At 38.2% G+C, this 17344-nt stretch overlaps 1 protein-coding gene across 1 annotated transcript; it reads right to left on the bottom strand.

The window, feature by feature from the left end:
• Positions 1-1756: 1756 nt before the first annotated feature.
• On the bottom strand, positions 1757-17338 carry DGKE (diacylglycerol kinase epsilon). Its single transcript, XM_026860788.1, has 11 exons — positions 16858-17338; positions 15065-15224; positions 14426-14545; positions 13367-13510; positions 11324-11481; positions 10980-11031; positions 10716-10829; positions 10157-10228; positions 9513-9640; positions 8469-8580; positions 1757-8138 (listed from the first exon to the last, which is right to left on the bottom strand). Exons 1-11 carry the CDS (start codon positions 17310-17312, stop codon positions 7947-7949), a joined length of 1707 nt encoding a protein of 568 aa, XP_026716589.1. The 5' UTR covers positions 17313-17338; the 3' UTR covers positions 1757-7946.
• Positions 17339-17344: the final 6 nt, after the last annotated feature.

The raw sequence follows: 17344 nt of genomic DNA, 5'->3' as shown, positions 1-17344 counted from the left end.
ACACTATGATAAAGTGGCCCCAGAGGAGGATTTATTCACTTCCAAAAGCCCAAACTAACCCCCATCTGCTGCCATCAGGAGAGAGCATTGAGCCACTTGATCCCTGAATGTCCTCCAGCAGCAGCGTGTCCCCTTTCTGCAGCAGGCCCTGCATGTACTTTGCTGACTTGTGCTCAGCAGCCCCTCCGCCTCCTGTTTATATTAACACCAAAACGTCTCCTGTTCAAACTCTTACTCAGAAATCGCTCTTTACAGATAAGAAAGTTGTAGGCCTGTTTCCCCCCCTAGACTAAATAGTGTGCGTCAGAAACCTTTTCAGGATTACAAATCACTGATGTTGTTGGTGAGAGGGAACAATCTAGACATTTTATCTTACTATTGAAGCCTGGGGTTTTAAAATGATTTTGAACACATCTATTACAAAGCCATACAAACTCCGCTTTTCCCCAGGGGTGAATACCTCCCGGAGAAGGATGAACCAGAAATGGGCAAGCAGCTGCTGAGACATCTTTGTAAGTTACCAAACAGTATTAGTTTTAGCTCTGAAGGATGTTACCATGCTGTCTAGAAACTTTTCCATATATCTGAGGTTTCAAACACTTGGACTTTGCAGCAGGGATGTCAGGCAGAAGCATGGCTGCAGTGTTAAACAAAATCCAACCCTGTTCTCAAAATGACCAAGCTGTAAGCCCTCTAAAAGCCAGGCAGTTAGTGTTGACATGACGAGGTTGTTGGAGTTGAAACTCACATTTGCTTTTATGCATTGTGAGGAACAGGAAAAACTGAGTTTAAATACTTTAATCCACACACCTTAATCTACAGAGAAATATAGTACAAATAACAAGACAACAAAAAGATGTATTAGGAAATTCAGTAACAGAGTCAGTGCTGTGAAAAAATCTGCATTTACAAACTTCTATGAGGAGTATGGAACAGATGTTTCTCAAAAGAGCCTTCTGGGAGCTTAAGTCACAAGAGACAGGCCATGATACAACTGACTGAAGACCAAAGTTTTCTTCAGTTTCGCTTGTGTTCATGTGGAGTACCACCACAGAACTGAGAGGAGTTCTGTGATCACTGAAGTTGCAGCTTCTTACAGACAGAACCTGGCCCAAGCACTCAAATAATACACACCATCCACATGTCATGATTTGAGCCAACGTCACAATTACTGGGGGCAATGGCATTATCACCCACCTCAGAAATACTGATTGAAGCCAATGAGGATGCAAGCAGAGACTTTTCTGAGACGTTCCACAAACATACTTCCTGTGCCTCCGCAGCAAGTAAAGAACACACTTCCTAGCTTTTATGACTGAGAGTTTTACAGTAATACCTCCTTATCCTCTCATTTCAGCCTGCCTTCTAAAAAACAAAGGAAAAACAATTTGGGATTTGAAAGCATCACTTGATGTCAAGAAAAAATTAGCAAATTTTGACTTTAAACATCTACGCTGGAGGTTGAATAGGATGTTGGCTGGTTGTTTCTTTGTAAGGAAGATCTCATATACTTTACAGCTGCAAGCAGTCAGGTTTGCTCTGAGTTTCTGTTTTCTGAGAAGAAAGAAAAAGTGAAGATGGCTTTTGCTTATGTTTGGGCACTAAATAATACATATCTCAAACTGTACCATAAGGAAAGAACTGTTCTGTCAGGAGTACACTGATGATTGCTCCTTCCTTACTGTTCTGTGGGAAAGCAAAAGGTCATCTTTCTCAGTTTAAATAAAACCTAATATGTTACAAATTCTACTTTTCAATCTACTACATTTTAAGCTCATTATTTTCCTATTTCGTGCAACTTCAGAATATATGCATAAACACATTCAATACAAATCCCAAGTCACAGCATCACAGTATTTTCAAGCTAAATAACAACTTTTTTTTTTTTTTTGTAAACTGTTAACATGCTGGTATTTTCTTGCAAGTAGTTATTACTGACTTAAAGTTACAGCTCTTAAAAGTAACATTTTTACAGTATTCTGATCACTAATAACTAAATAGAAATAACTACTATACATATTGAAGTTACAAGCTACAAAAATAAAAATCCATTCTGTTTAACTATAAAAATCCTATAAAGATAAGATGGCTGGAGGTACTCTAAGGATTACAACAGTTGGTAGCAGACAAAATGGCTTTTGAGGGATGTAAACTTTGGAGATACAGAATCCAATACACTCACAATGCAAGTTCCCACTTACTCTTAAAAAGAAAATTTCTATTCTGAAATCTACAAACAAATTCGAAGTGAAACAATGTAAAAAATGAATTACGTACAGCAATAAGGGTATACAGCACAGTATACAGAGCAGTATTAACAAGAAACAAAGTAAAATTCTGAATACATTCATACTTTTGAACAGTTAAGGGCCGGATCCTCAGCTAACGTAAGTCTGCATAACATCACTAGGATTAGTCAAGTCACGTGGCTTTACTCCAGCTAGAAGTCTCTCCCTGAGATGCCCAAAACCTGAACTGGGAATTTAGCACTCTTAGTGAGCTAAAGTTTTGATCTAGCTGTGCTTTTAGAACTGTGGCCTAAATGAAGTTGAAATAGAGAATGTGTAAATTCTCTCAATATGCTTAGCTGCTAAATGAACAGTGGGTCTCTGTTGTCTCATTCCTGTGTTCAAGAAGCAGCTATCATTGCTCAGAAAAAAGAGCATTTTTAAATAAGTGGTTCACATTCAACAGGATCGGTCACATACTAATATACCCCTAGTATATATCCCAGTATACTCCTAACTGAAGGGTCAAATCTTTTATCTTTTCTAAAAGGAAGAAAACTGCTAGTAGATATGAAATACAGAACAAAAAAGGATTTTCAGAACACATGCAGATTCCCAAGTGTCCTACTCTTACCCATAGATTAACTAGGTTACAGTGGTGCTCTACCATAAAGCATTTGTTGCCAAGTATAAGAGTAACCATTATAACATTGATACCACTATGCCCTTCACAGCTAAGGTACAAGTGGTTTAAGGTGGTTTTGTTTTGTTGTTGGGGTTTTTGTTGTTTTTTTTTTTTTTTAACCAGTGAGATACAATAATATACACTATCAAAGCTGTGGGTTTCAGTGCAACATAATGCAGAAGGAACTGGCCAAACTGAAACCAAAACCTTTAACTATCAGTTCTCAGAACCTGTGGAGGATGGGGAAGTTCTTCCCCAGCAGCAAAGAGCAAAAAATGTACTTTCAAAATAGGTCAGGGGGACTGGGAACCTTTGGAATATATTCCAGGTGTGGTGATGGTGACTGAAAAAGCCAAACAGAGGGGTTACTAAGCTAAGAATAAACTGTGTGTAGCCATTCCAATTTTCTTTTCTGACAAGCTAGCTGGCATGAAGGATAAAGTGGAAAGAAGAAAGAAGCTCACTATCCCAATTTCAGCAGAGCTTTTGATACTGTCCAAAATGTCATTTTTAGGTGAAAGTGAGCCAGAATAAAATGAGTAATTACATGACTGAGGGAAAGAAGTACTTACTGAGTAGTTGTAAACACTTGCAAGACAAATATATGGGTGAACAAACTCTCAGTCTGAATTAGCAGAAGTTATATACAGAAGAAACTTAATTTACTCTTACTATAATCATTGCCTCAACAAGATTATTTTCTCAAAGTGTGTTCAAACGTTGTAGCATTTTCTTTTGCAACCAGGAGAAATTCAAGTCTGTTTTCCAGGAGCAAATATTTAAAGCTTCTAACTAAGACCAACACTATGGTGTTTCAAGTTGCTTGGTGCCTAAAAAGAGCAAGACCTGGGGAAAAAAACAAAATGTATGAAGGGACAACACTGAAAGTGAACATATAATGAGTATCAAATGCATAAATTATGCTATACAGTCTTTACATTATGAACATGAGATGCAGTTGATAACAGTGCAGAGAAAAATGTTCAAATTTGAACATAATTCCAAATTAATTTTAAACGGAAATATTGCCATTGCAGTAGAAAGAAAACACAAGACTATGTTCTTTAATAACTGCAATAATTCTGAAGTGCTGTTAATAGCATGTTCTAAACACTGCCCTGCTTTAAACCCAGAAAAACCAGACATACTTAGAAAAAAAAAATACAAGTGAATGCTTTTCAGCTGTATGTGAAGACTGCAAGTCTGGACTTCAGACATGGTTTTAAAAACGCAGAGATCCAAAATGCAGGTGGCATTTGAAACAGTTTAACCCTGCTATGAATTGCTGAAGTGAAAACACAATGTAAAACAAAGCCGATGAGGAGAACTTCTATGCAGATGAAAATACACATACACATCCTCAATGTGTGTGTAAACAAGCGAGGTGTGAGCAAGGCAGGAAGGTCACAGGACTCTCCACACAAGTATTTTTTTGTATTGCATGTCACAGGACTGAGAACTTACAGTAAAGACAGTTATTGGAATCTGACCAAACTTGAGTTAAGCTAGTGTATGCAGCACTAAAACTTTAAAAATAAACTTCGTGAATTTACTTTTGAGTGCTTGACAATTGACGTTATTAATCACCTGTACGTTTTACACAACAGTATACTGTATGAAGACTCCCAGAAGAAACTATTAAATATTTGTCTTTTTGAAACATCACTTTCACTATTTTTCCAATGTTAACCATTGACAGGGTAGGGAAATACTCTTCAGTGCAGGACATGAGATCCAGCTGCAGTGTACCCTCTTCTGGATAGAGAACATACTGCAGCATTTTCAGGTTTCCACTCTTTTTGCAGAGCTACAGAATAGCTATTTGTACTTTTACATGCACCTACAACGTTAAAAAAGCGTGTAACAGCTTTACAGTCACAACACACACATGACAACATTAAGCAGCTACAGCTATATTACAAATCAAAGAATTTCATTTATGCTAGCATTAGAACCTGGAGCCCACTGCTGACATCTACTGTTGGACTAAAACTTAAAACAGTTCCACAAAACTAACTAAAAACAGGCTTTCACCCAATTTGCAACATACTGGAAAGGAGGATACATTGAAATCAAAGAACAGCATCTGGGAAATAGCAAGACTTCCCAGCAGAGTCTAGTGGTAATGCTGTATGTTTAAAGAAATTTTTTTGTCATGCACATGAAAGCTACACATAGTTACAATAGGATAACCCCATGTCTGACTCGGAATTAGACACTTCAACCTACAGAATATTCTCCAAACCATAAACACAATTTTACAAGATGCTTCCACATGCTTACAGTGGCTACATTTGCTACCCATCATTTGCTGCAATCACTAACAGTCAATTTGTGAAACACAAACTTCACTTCTACATGCAAGGGGATGATCTGTCCAGTAGAACAAGACCATTTACAGGGGTTTTCCCAAACAAGCACCCAATCAGATGCTACTTGGACTTCTGATGCTCCTTTGTTTCTCCAAAAGGAATGATGGATTTACATTTCCCAGAAAAGATTTCACAGGGTTAGGACTGGACTCCTAGCAAGCTGCAGTAAGTGGGAGGACCTTGCCTGCACAAACACAGTACAACATCACTGGTACCCACTCAGGCAAAGCACAAGTGGAGAAGCCAGCTCATCTACGGGGAAAAAAGGGTGGCTTCCAAAGTCTTGGCATTGATTTTTTTTTTTTCCCCCCCCTAGGTGCCAGGAGTTCAAAGAGTGGGTTTTGAACAGTTAAGGTTCTTAAGCTATTAAACAATTTGAATAATCATCTGATCCATTTGAACAATCATCTGATCAACATCAGGTCACTCTTTAAACTGTATTATGAATAGTTTAGATGAAGTAGACAGTGGTGTCATTTCTCTTGAGAAAAATACTGCCTTTCATAGCACATACCCTGCTTTTCCAGAGAAGTGTAATTTGTTTGTAAACAACAGTTACATAAGAACCATAGCACAGAACTTAACTATTTCTAGGATGCTGATGGTTAGACATTATTAAAATAAAATTAGTAACTAGTAAGATTTTTTAAGCTAATACAAATTGAACTTCATAACTAAAAAACAGGTAGTGGATTTATCTAACATAATATACTTTTGGGTATTTTAAACACTTTTTACATAGATTTAACTATTAATGTGTTCTCTATATTTACATACAATAAAATAATTAAGATGAGGTGTATAAGGCTAATGAATATGGAATTTACAAACAGCTTCTGCTTTACAGTTCATTACGCTCTAATCACATTTTCAGACAGCTATAAATTCACTGATAATCAGTAGTATTTAAGATTTGAGTACATACACTTTCTACAACGAATACCATCAAGTTAAAAATGCTCTCCAAAGAGGATTACAATTGAAGGTTTTAAAAATACTGACTTTGCCAAGGTTTCAATAAATTATTTTAAAATATAAATAGTTCATTCACCATTAATGCAAACATCATTTTAGATTGTTGAAAAACAGTTTCATTTTACAAAACCTAGAAACACAGCCTACTTTATCCAATGGTATCGCTTTCAATTAGCATAAAGGAAAAAAAAAAAAGATTGAGGGAGTTTTGACAACAGCAGCAGCAGCATTCAAAGTTCAGACCAAAGCTATAAACTTCCCTTACGATCTTGGCTTATGCAGTATACATTCAGCACAAATCCTCTTCCTACTTGGAAGATAACTTTCGGTAACTCAGCTGGACCTCACTGAATTACTTGGTGACAAATTCATAGCTCTCACCTGCTGCAGGCTTAAAATACCAACAGAAAACAAAAAAGAAGCTGTTTTTTACTTCAGTTAACAATGAGGATGTTTTCACCTGAGAAGCTTTTAACCTGAGAAGCTTCAGATATGCCAGACTGACAGTTTCCATGTACTGTTGGATGTGTTCTTAACCTCTATCAGTATAAACCACCAATCTTTTTCTCACCCTATATTTGTATGGGAAATGAAGTTTCAGGTCCAACAAAGTATCTTTGACCCCCTAAGAGCCAGTCAGAAAATAAGCTTCCATGCTTTTTTCCACAATCAGATCAGACATGAGTGCCAGAACTTGCTAACCTCTGCAAACTTAGCTCTTGACCTCTACACTTAGAATTGAAATAGTTAACAGACTGACTTACTATTGATCATTTTCAGGTAATTATGAAGCAAGATCCTTAACAAGCCTTTAAAAAACCCCCCACATTTGCCAATCATAACCCTCCTCTAAACAGCTAAAAAAGACAGCTCCTTTGTCCAAGTTTTCCTCCAGAAAGCCTCCTCAAGAACTACGATGTTGCTATTTACAAAAATTAGAATTAGTATCTCACTGAACTGAAGCAGTCAGTCACAGGATCATTCAGTGCAAGTCATGGTACAATTATTCTGAAGTTGTATCTTGGGTACTCAGGACCCCAAGAGTACTCCCATCTATGGCTTACAAAGCCACTGAAAAAGGTCATTCGCTAACAGAACATTTCCAGAAACCTTTGGTCCAAATGCATCTTTCTTGCTAACCATCTCTCCAAGACCCTGTGCTCTCCCAGTTGAGCCTATTACATATACACTGCAACAAGCAGGTGCACAGAAAAGTATTTTTGTCATGCTCCCAAGAAGAGATGTCAGCCAGGAGCAGACTGTTGTCAGAAAATCAGCCCACATCCTACTTGGTCTGGTTTTCTGTTCTGGGGAAGAGGGCAGGTGGAAGCAGGCTGAACTCCCAGCTGTTCCCCTTCCCAAGGATATCAAACATTTTGCATACTATACTGGGTGTGTGCAGAAGATCTGATTCCACAGCAAGGAAAGCTGCAGTAGCTGTCTCTTTCCTGGCATTAATCAGCTCCTCCAGCTAGAAAGGCTGGGCATCACCACCAATCTAAAAGGCAAAACAGTTGTGGTAATTCAGCTGTGAGTTTTCATGAACATAAAAGCATGGCTTTTTCATCAGTTTTAGTTCATTCACACATATGAACCTTTTGGCATAAACCTTAATCTAGAGTAGATGTTCTCAGTGGTTTTAATGAGCTGAAGTTCATCACTGTATTACACTAAATTCTGCAAAATCTATACATCTTCATCCGTCTGTTCTCTCATGTGGTCTTGCTCGGACACGCTGGAAGCGTCATCATCTGTTTGCTCACCGGAGTGATACAACATCAGTGCATGTGTCTTATGAGTTATGGTAACAGTGCAGGGCCCCTGAGCCCACGGCTCTCCATCCACCTGCATCGGCATCTTTGAACTCTTCAGGATCAGCTGGTACCAAACAGAAGAACACACAATCACAGCAGTTCAAAGTACCCCGAAGATACCTTTTACAACTACAACATGCTGATGCTGTAGGGTTTCAGCCTGGCCAGGGAGAAACTTTGTGTTTAATTAGTTGCACTCATAGGCCACCAACCACAGCAACTGAGGACAAATTCAAGAGAACTGTGAATTATGACATCATTAATTTTTACTAAGCAAGAGAACCATCTAGCTCAACTGCAAACTGCAACTTTGGATCAGACAGCTGAGTGCTTGAGATTCTATACTGTGTATTAAAAAAATATTTAGGGAGACAGGTTCATGAACACCACTTACCCTTACTGTATGTGCCTGCCCTAGGCGAACAGGATTTGCTAGCTTCACCTGAATCTGGGCACAGTGGAAAGAACCATGAACACCAACAACTTCCAGAAGTCCATCATCATGTCTATGAATTAAGGAAGGAGACTCTTTTTAGCGATGCTCATGAGCTCTAGAATACCTCTCCAAATATAACATAGTTCTTTCATGGCTATTTCTATAGAGAAGACAAATGTTATTCTACAAATATGTTTGAACTGTCTACTTGTGCTGAACAACAAACCACAGTGAACAGCAAAGGAAGCCATTCAAAAATGCAAGTATGGAGCAGTACAGCAGCTGGTACACCCTAGCTGGCTTCCAGAAGCGATGGATGTATGACTTTCCAAGGCTTGTCATGCATATGGAAGAGAAATCCACTGTAGGCCTTAAATTTGTAGAATTTTCTCTTTTCACTCAGTTATTAATCTACAGGAAAATCTTTCAATGGCTTATTTTTTAGATTTTGGTAAAGGACCTTGCCCAAATATTTTTTAGAAAGCCAGGATCATAAGCCTTGTAACAGAACTATGAAGCATATTTATATATCTGGCTTCTGAAGGACGTCATAAGAAGGAATAACTAATGTACCCACCTATTCCCCTCTTTAATATTACTTCAGCCAACTTACTCAAGCATGGGAATCAAATTTTTTGCTTGCTTTGGTTTTACTTCATATTTTAACCTCTATTAAGATGTGTTCTTATATTCTGAACTGGATGTATGTTCTACTTTTTGAAGACTACCTTTATTTTTAGAAGCCTCTTCAACACTATTGCTTAATCATGCCAGACATTTTGAGAAGGTCTTAAAACGAACTTGATGTGTGGGATGCACTTAGTCCAAGACTCTAACATGAGGAAAATAAAAAAATCTGAGATAGCCTGCTGTCACAAGGAATCCTTCTGACTTTCAGACAAGTCTGGCTACATAAGCACAGCCCGCTGGAGGGAACTGCCTACACTACAAGAACTGCTAAAGAAAAAAAAAAAAAGAAAAAGAAAAAGATGCACTGTGTACCTTGCCAAGGGGTAAGGTTCATCACCCATTCCTTCCCACAGCCTACAGCCACCTCCCCAGTATCCAATGTTCAGGACAATGATGCCTTCCAAATTGGGTAACTCAATTCTCTCACCATCCAACTCTAGCTTTAAAAGACAAACATAAGTTAATTACTGTGGACAAAATTCAGTACTTCAATATAAGCTAGTTATTCTCTTTATGCATTTAATAGGCTTTCACTTGAAGAAAAACTGGCCCGGTACAAACAGAACATGTTTTCTTTTCATACTTTTAAAAAACCCCTTCTGATTTCACAACATATCCTAAGCTGTAATAAATTTCTGTTAATAAAGAAAAAGGAACTCTCACTTACGTAAGTGCCTGGTGCTAAGGCAAATTTTATCTGAATATCAGTACTTGAACTTACAGAACTGAGTCAAGGCCAGAAAAAAATTTAGAAGTTTTCAGCAAGCTTAAAGACATTAATTCCATGAAGCAAGCTGCAGATAGCAAAAGGAACATCAAAACTATTCCAAGTCCAGAGTCACCCTTATACAAATATCATATAGGTATAAACTGCAAAGCTTTTCCCCTTCCCTTTCACAAGGTAAATCTTTATGCTCCTCTGATTGCCCAGAGAATAAGCAAGTTAAAAAACTTACCTCAACCTTTTTGTTAAGATCTTTACATTCTTGTACTAAGCAGTCTTTGGTTCCATAAAAAAAATAAACAGCCTATAAAAAACCAAAACAAAACAGGGAGAACAGAAAACACTGTTAGAAAGACACTGCATATGAAGACTATTTGAAAGAGTCATATACAGTTATTGTTCTGCAAACCTTATCTAAAAGATTCATGTAACGTATGTGCACATCTTTCAACTATACTTTCTCCTGAGATAGGGTAGGACTTGCCCAGGAAACTTGCTTTCCACTTTAAAAGGAAATAGGCAATGTCCTTAACCCATTAAATTTCAAATCAAATGATATTCTGAACAAAGATTGAACAAACAGCATATTCTGTAGGCAAGCAGAGGCAAGGCAGAACACCGGTGAGTGGGCTGGAAACATGTTTTACCCGTGGAATCCTCTCCAAGAAAAAGGAGTTCAAACTCTTAAAACAGCATGAAAGGAAGGAGGGGAGTAAGGCAATGTAAAGCAAAAAATAGCCTTAAGTCAAGTCAACAACTACAAGGAGAAAATGTCGCTGTACTAAACACACCTTGTTAATAATTCTGCTGGAAAACAGAGAGGGAGTCTTCTCACGATGAGCATGAAAATTTAAAGCCATGAGAGCATCAGGTCCTATAGAAAAGTAGTTGTTCATTGTGAATACCTGTAAGACAGAACTTCTAGTTATGGTCTTATTGAATATCACTATTAGGATTTAAAAGTCATAACATTTAATGGGAAGTAGGTAACCAGAAAAGTAACAATAAACATACAGATATTCCACACAATCTATATTTATACTTGCAAGCCATACCTTTGGTTTCCTTAAGTTATAGTATCCTTTGTTTGTTACTTGAACCTTCCATCTGAAAAACAACAGCCATTACTTAGACTCATGACAGGCTGTTCTCACTCAGTATCAAAACTGTAGTTCAGAATCTTGTATCTGGGATCAAGTCAAAAGATTCAAATTTAGTTAAATTATGAAAGAGTTAAGCTTTGTAGAGTAACTAAATAAAGACTAATTTTGGACCTCAGCTATTTTGCAGTTCCCTCCAGCAATACTTGTTCTTCTTTACATATACTGCCGCAACTGGGTATCAGTAGAGCTACAGTAGTATTTGGTTCTATAGAGTTTATCTTTTCACTGTTACTTACCTGTCTAGTTTGATTCCATCTGCCTCCATGACATTTTGTAAGATTTGTTCTACAGGGACTTCTCCAGCATAACCTGCACCCCAGCCCAGTGTATTAGACAGGTCATTACCTGTTCCCAGAGGTAAAATTGCAACTTGTGGAATATAACGTTCTTGCCCCTAGGATACAAAACCACTACATATTAGCTCCTTCTTCAGCACTCGCTTTCTCCCTTTTATCCCCAGATGTTCAGGTTAGATAAATATAAATCTTCACAGCAGCTTGTTACACAGTGCAGAACAATAGAGCTGGCAGAGTTAGTATAGCAAATGGCACACTAAAGTAGTTATTGTAGGGATAATGCAAAGGAGGGAAATGTTAAACCATTGTGAGAAGAGAGAATACAAACACAACATGGCAACAATGCATTATTAAATACTGAACAGAGTATTCCTTGCTTTGGACGTAGAAGTGGAAGCCTGAACTTCTCATCTGATTTCCCGACTACACACTGCTGACCTGCTGCAGGCATGGTAAGTTACTAACACCATTCCTGCACGTACCTCTGGGAAGTGATACCAACACTGAGAGAGACAGAACACACAAGGCTGTGAACCGTCAGACACCAACACGCTCTCACCAGACTGAAGTGAGGTTAGCTCTAAAACAACAGATGCACATAATACTATTCAACCGTGGACAGAAATTCACATGCTCAAAGAGGGAAAGTCAGTATCTAAGTTTCAGAGATCTCACACACACACACACACACACACAGATCCAACGTCATGAACATACGGAGCAGATGAGAATCCCCTCTGCAGACCACAGAGTAAGGGACAGAGGCAGACATTCAAAATGGCCACCTCTGCAAAGGTCTGTGCTCTCTTTACCACAGAGGACGAACAGTTATTTCAGATGTACTAGGCCTTTCAAATTCAGCTGTGAAAACTACTTGGAGTAAGTCGTTACTATATTTTCAAGAAGGATTATCAGCCAGGTAACCTGTATTTGAGAGTCAAGATAAATGACAGGAGCAAATAACCTAATGCTGATAATAAAAAGGTTTTGTTGATAACCAACAGTTTTTAATGTAACTCCAATGACTCAGTCTGAATACTTGGAAAAACAAAGGACCCAGATTTCATCAACTATATGGGCTCTGAGGGACAATATATCAAATATCCAACACCAAGTAAACATATATTCATTAACCTTTATAGTTACACTTTGTTGCATTTCTACTTTATCAGTAAATAAAATTCTCTAAGAACCTCAGTTTGACTATGCATGGTTATAATAATGGACTTCAACTACAAAATTTCATGTATTAACAAGAAAGCTGCAGGGAAAAAAAAGACAGTTATATAAGAAGAGTAACTTTCTGCCCTTTATCACCAGACAAAAAATTTATTAGGTAAAGCACTGAAGCCCTAGTAATTATTCTTCACTCAATTTTTTTAGAGTTCTTAGTAATACTCTGTAAACTTGAATACCTTCCATTTCAAATCAACAGTAAACATACAGCTTATTTTTTGCTTCTCTACTTGCTGTGAATAGGTGAGGCTACAGACTGGCAGACTCTTTAGAATATGTGATAAAGAGCAGAAGCAAATTACTGCACTCATTCGTGCTCTGGCAATATAACCAGTACAGCCAGCAAAATGATGAGGTTATTATAAGAGACTGAGCATGCTGGGAGAAATATCCACTCAGAACACATTAGCTATTATTAGCGATGCCATTTATGACAAAATAAATCTGTTTAGACAAAGAGGAAAGAAAATGCATAAAATATTCTGCAGCTTGTTCTTTTCTTGTTTTACAGAAAAGAACAACTATACATAAAAGCTGAAGCTTTTATATTTTTCTTGAACTACAGAGACTCATAACAAGATGCATTCTCTCCCCTCCTCAATATAAATAAGCAATTCTGCAAATATTTCTTTGTAGGCTTATTCAGGAAGATAAAAACAATAAACGCAGGTAAGAGATAGGTATAGCACTTCAGCAGCTCCAAAACTCACTTCATTATAAGACATCTTTTAATTTAAAACACAATACCTTTATCTTCATTTCATCAATTGCATCCAGGACCCAGCCTACTGTGCCATCCCCACCACAGACAAGAACCCTGACAGCATTGCAAGGCAGCAAGGTACAAAGTTGGAGTGCTTTAGCAGGTGCAATTTTGCTTAGATCAAAAACCTAGAAGAAAAGAAAATAAGGAGTTCTGTAAGTTCACGGAACATGATTCAGGGTTTGCCTCACAGATAAACAACTTAACACAGTTAATTCTAATGCTAAACAAAGATTCTCCATTTACAATATTACATTAGCAAACGAGCTGTCTTGACTTCTCTGAGCAGGATTTGGTTTCCCAAATTCACAACAGAGCTCCTGCTGCTTCATTAGGTGTAAATGCCATTGATAAAAGCTGCCAAGAGTCCTAAGAAAAGTCTGTATCTAGAGGCATTATGATAAATCCTGTAAAGATGAAAGACTTCAGATAAAAGTTACTTTTAAATACTCAGCATACAAAGAGGTTTATTCTTTAAAGCCTGATTGGGATGCATTTAAACCAAACACACAGTGATGTCTATCAGGCTGCATTCTAAGGCTGGGTTTTGACTTCAAAGGAATAGTCTTAAGGTGCAGCCAGGAAATCCAAGAACAACTGACTGCCTTACGTCAGCATCCTGTGCCATCCCAGTGGATTTTAAGGGGAAAGCGTCAACACAAAGCAGCAACTGTAAACACTGACGTTTTCACAAGTAACGTGAGGATTTAAACAAATACAGATTTCAAATTATGAAGATCTAGACAGTTCATTTTCTAAAAACTGCACGCTATTTCAAGAGCCAGATACTTCTCATTAACAGGATTACTGCATGTATTACTATGAACAAAAAATTGGACCAGTATTAGAACCACAACAAACTTGGGGGTGGGAGGAGCCTCTGCACTTTTGGTCTCTCTATATACTCTTTCCAAAAGAACAAACTGCATGAATTTGTTTTCTTTACCAATCTTCCCCAAGATCCTATCACCATTGTGTAAGCAAAGTGGTATTTATTCCAATTTAAACTTTTATTTAATATAGTGGCTTTTCACTGTAAATACCTGAACAGGGTTCAGCAGAATTTTAAATTCTCCTAGCAAAGTTTCACCCATGTTGTTTCCACTACGAGTATTAGCCAGTATGATTACTGGCATCCAGTGTTTTCTGCAGTAAGGTACTACCTGCGAAAAGGTGAAAGTCAGTCAGTAACACAAATACTGCACATTTAAAACTGTTTAAAGCCTTGCTCCAAAATATGTCCCCTGTAAGAGCTGAAATGACGAAGTGACCAATTAGTCTGAAGTAGTCAAAACAGAAACAAATAATTCTGACACACCAAGGTTGAAGATTTCTGTTCTACATTGTCTAAAACAAACACTACAATGTTATGAACACAGTAGTAGAAAAAAAAAAAAAAAATCACAGAAATGTTCAAAGTGGGGTACACAAATCCCAGTGTTGTTTTGGAATAACAAAATCCAAATGCCTGCTGATGCTTCGACTACCAAGTTGATAAAAGACAAACACCTCCAAATCAACACTGCAAGTACTTCATATTCATTGAAACATTTACCTGATAGTTATTAACCTTATAATGTACTGAGTTCAAATTTTCAAGTGTGGGGTGGCTGGTTGGGTTTTTTTTTGTTTGTTTTTCTTTTTTCAATACATTATAAAACCAAGAAGCAGTAGACAATTACCTTTTCATAATTTGTCCTTTTGTCTTTACGCATCTGGTTGATTGTAGACAAGTAGTATGGTGGAATAATCAAGTCTCTGAATTCTCCAAATGTGCACTCCTCAGTCTTTAAACAATCCATCATGCATTCATCATGTACAGTGTACTGACACCACACACATCTGGAAAAAAGACCAAAACCCATGAAAAAGTCCTCAAACAACAGGCACTTCATTCTTCCTCATTTATTTTAGATAGACTAACTTCTGAGAAGTCCTTATGTTTACATGCAGCATTGTAAGTAATATTTTAAGCACATTACAGAGAAAAAACTGCATTCCCTGGAAATTTGCATGACTAAGTACTGGCTACAGAAAATTGCCTACTTTGTTCATGTGTGTGCAAGTCTAGAAAAGCATTTGAATTCTGTGGAAAAAAAACCCAACAGTTTTAAATTAATTCTTTTTAACTCCAAAACAAGGTGTTATAAATATCCTCTTGCACTGTCTGCAATATTAAATTACACTGAGAGCTTGTATGAGAAACTGAACTCCTATCCATCCTTAAGGAGCACAGCACAAAGACTAGAGTTCAGTGCAATAAGTGTTACTAGTAACATTAATTAATAAACGTCTTAAGATTGCTAATACCCCTTTAAGTCTGAAACCTAAAAGGTTACATGGCACTGTACAAGGCTGATGGGATTTTGTCACGTGAAACCGCTCAGCTTTTTGACCTGTTATAAAAGCTGTCCTGGAAAACAGACTAGAACAAGAGGAAATATTGCTGCATCCACTGCCAGCCTCTGCAGAACGTCGATGCTCATTTGCTACATCCAAAGCCTTGGTTTAAGCAGCTGTGAAAGCTATTTTTGGAGTTCTTCTGACTAATCCAGCACACGACTAGAGCAGCAATGATACTTGCACTGTACTGTGACTTTCTTCTTTTCCTCTTCTTCATTCTTTGCCTCCAAAATCCTCTCCTTCCCTCCTCCCCTATGCACATTCTCTATCAAGGTTTCACTTCTGATGGTATGCTCATCTACACTATAATTCTGCTTACTTACCAAGTAATTTGACAGTACCACACAGAAGCAAAGCAAAGCGGAAAAATCCTTTGAGAAGACTGAAGTAACACCTGCCTTGTGCCCAGGACCTGGACCACTAGCACTCTATTTTGGCATAAAGTGCCACTACGTGTCACACTGACAACTTTGTAAGCCCATTTAACGGTTCCTTGACATTTTTTTAACACTCTTACCACAAACTTCAACAGTAAATTATATTACAGTAGCTTTTAAGATTTCCCCTTATCTTTTTTTCTGAGCATCCTTAAAAATGAACTTAAACCAGCTATAAGACAGCCGTTTGTTACATCGAGCCAAGTTTGCAGAGATGCATACACGTTTTGGTGCTCCTGACTGTGAGCTGTGCCAGCCAAATTGTTCAGGCTATCCACTGTACAAATGGCAAGTGCATTAGAACCTTTCTAAGATCATCCCCTAAAATACAAACTTTCTTGGACACAGAGAACCTTTTATATGTAATTATACAGTAACCAGCACATCATGCTGGAGTAATGCAACTAAGAGAACAAGCAGACACAAGATGCAATGCCATACTCTTAATCTATAGCTCAAATTACCCCAAAGCATCCATTTTAATTTTAGATTCGTTGAAGTTGTTTTTATTCAAGTTTTGTATTTGACTACTGCGGGATCTCCTTTGGGGCGATGTGTTCCAATAACTCTGCAGAAAATATAATACTGATATAGCACTGTACTTTCTCATAAAAATTCAAATTCCCTTGCAGTACCTGTAGTCGCAGAGCTTGGGCTGTGTGCCGCACTGTTGTTTGCATACCATGCAGCAGCTGCAGAGTGGGACATTGCCCCTGATCCAGTGGTGCGGCATAGAGCTGTGGGCACCATTGCTCCTCATCATAATTTCCTTGCAGAGAAAAAGCTGGTCAGCCTTCTTGAGGCAGGCTTCGCTGACACGCAGCCCGCAGCAGTTGCAGAAGGCACCCCGAAGGATGTGCTCAGCACACACGCAGCAGTAGGAGGGCTGGCCGAAGAGGTATGTGTAGTGCCAGTCATGCTTGCTCTTGCGAAAGATGTCTCGTATCAACACCTGCCGCCGGGACCGCTGGAAGCTGCACCACAAGGTGATCAGCACGGGCAGGATCACAGAGCACAGCGTCCAAAACACCAAACTCCAGTCCGCCACGACCGAGGAGGAGGAGCCGCTGCTGCTCGCCGTCCCTTCCATGCCGCAGCAGCCCAGCCGCGCCAGCCTAACCC

This window comes from Athene cunicularia (genome assembly GCF_003259725.1).
Source record: "Athene cunicularia isolate RWA chromosome 18 unlocalized genomic scaffold, athCun1 chr18_part1, whole genome shotgun sequence".
Classification (NCBI taxonomy): domain Eukaryota; kingdom Metazoa; phylum Chordata; class Aves; order Strigiformes; family Strigidae; genus Athene; species Athene cunicularia.
This window is presented reverse-complemented; position numbering and strand designations above follow the sequence as displayed.

Coding starts and splice junctions, on each gene's coding strand:
- DGKE (XM_026860788.1), bottom strand. CDS start 17,312: ATGGAAGGGACGGCGAGCAGCAGCGGCTCCTCCTCCTCGGTCGTGGCG. Junction 13,511..14,425: donor TTCTGCTGAACCCTGTTCAG/GTATTTACAGTG, acceptor CTTTTCTTCTAG/GTTTTTGATCTAAGCAAAAT. Junction 8,581..9,512: donor GAACCTTACCCCTTGGCAAG/GTACACAGTGCA, acceptor CTTAATTCATAG/ACATGATGATGGACTTCTGG.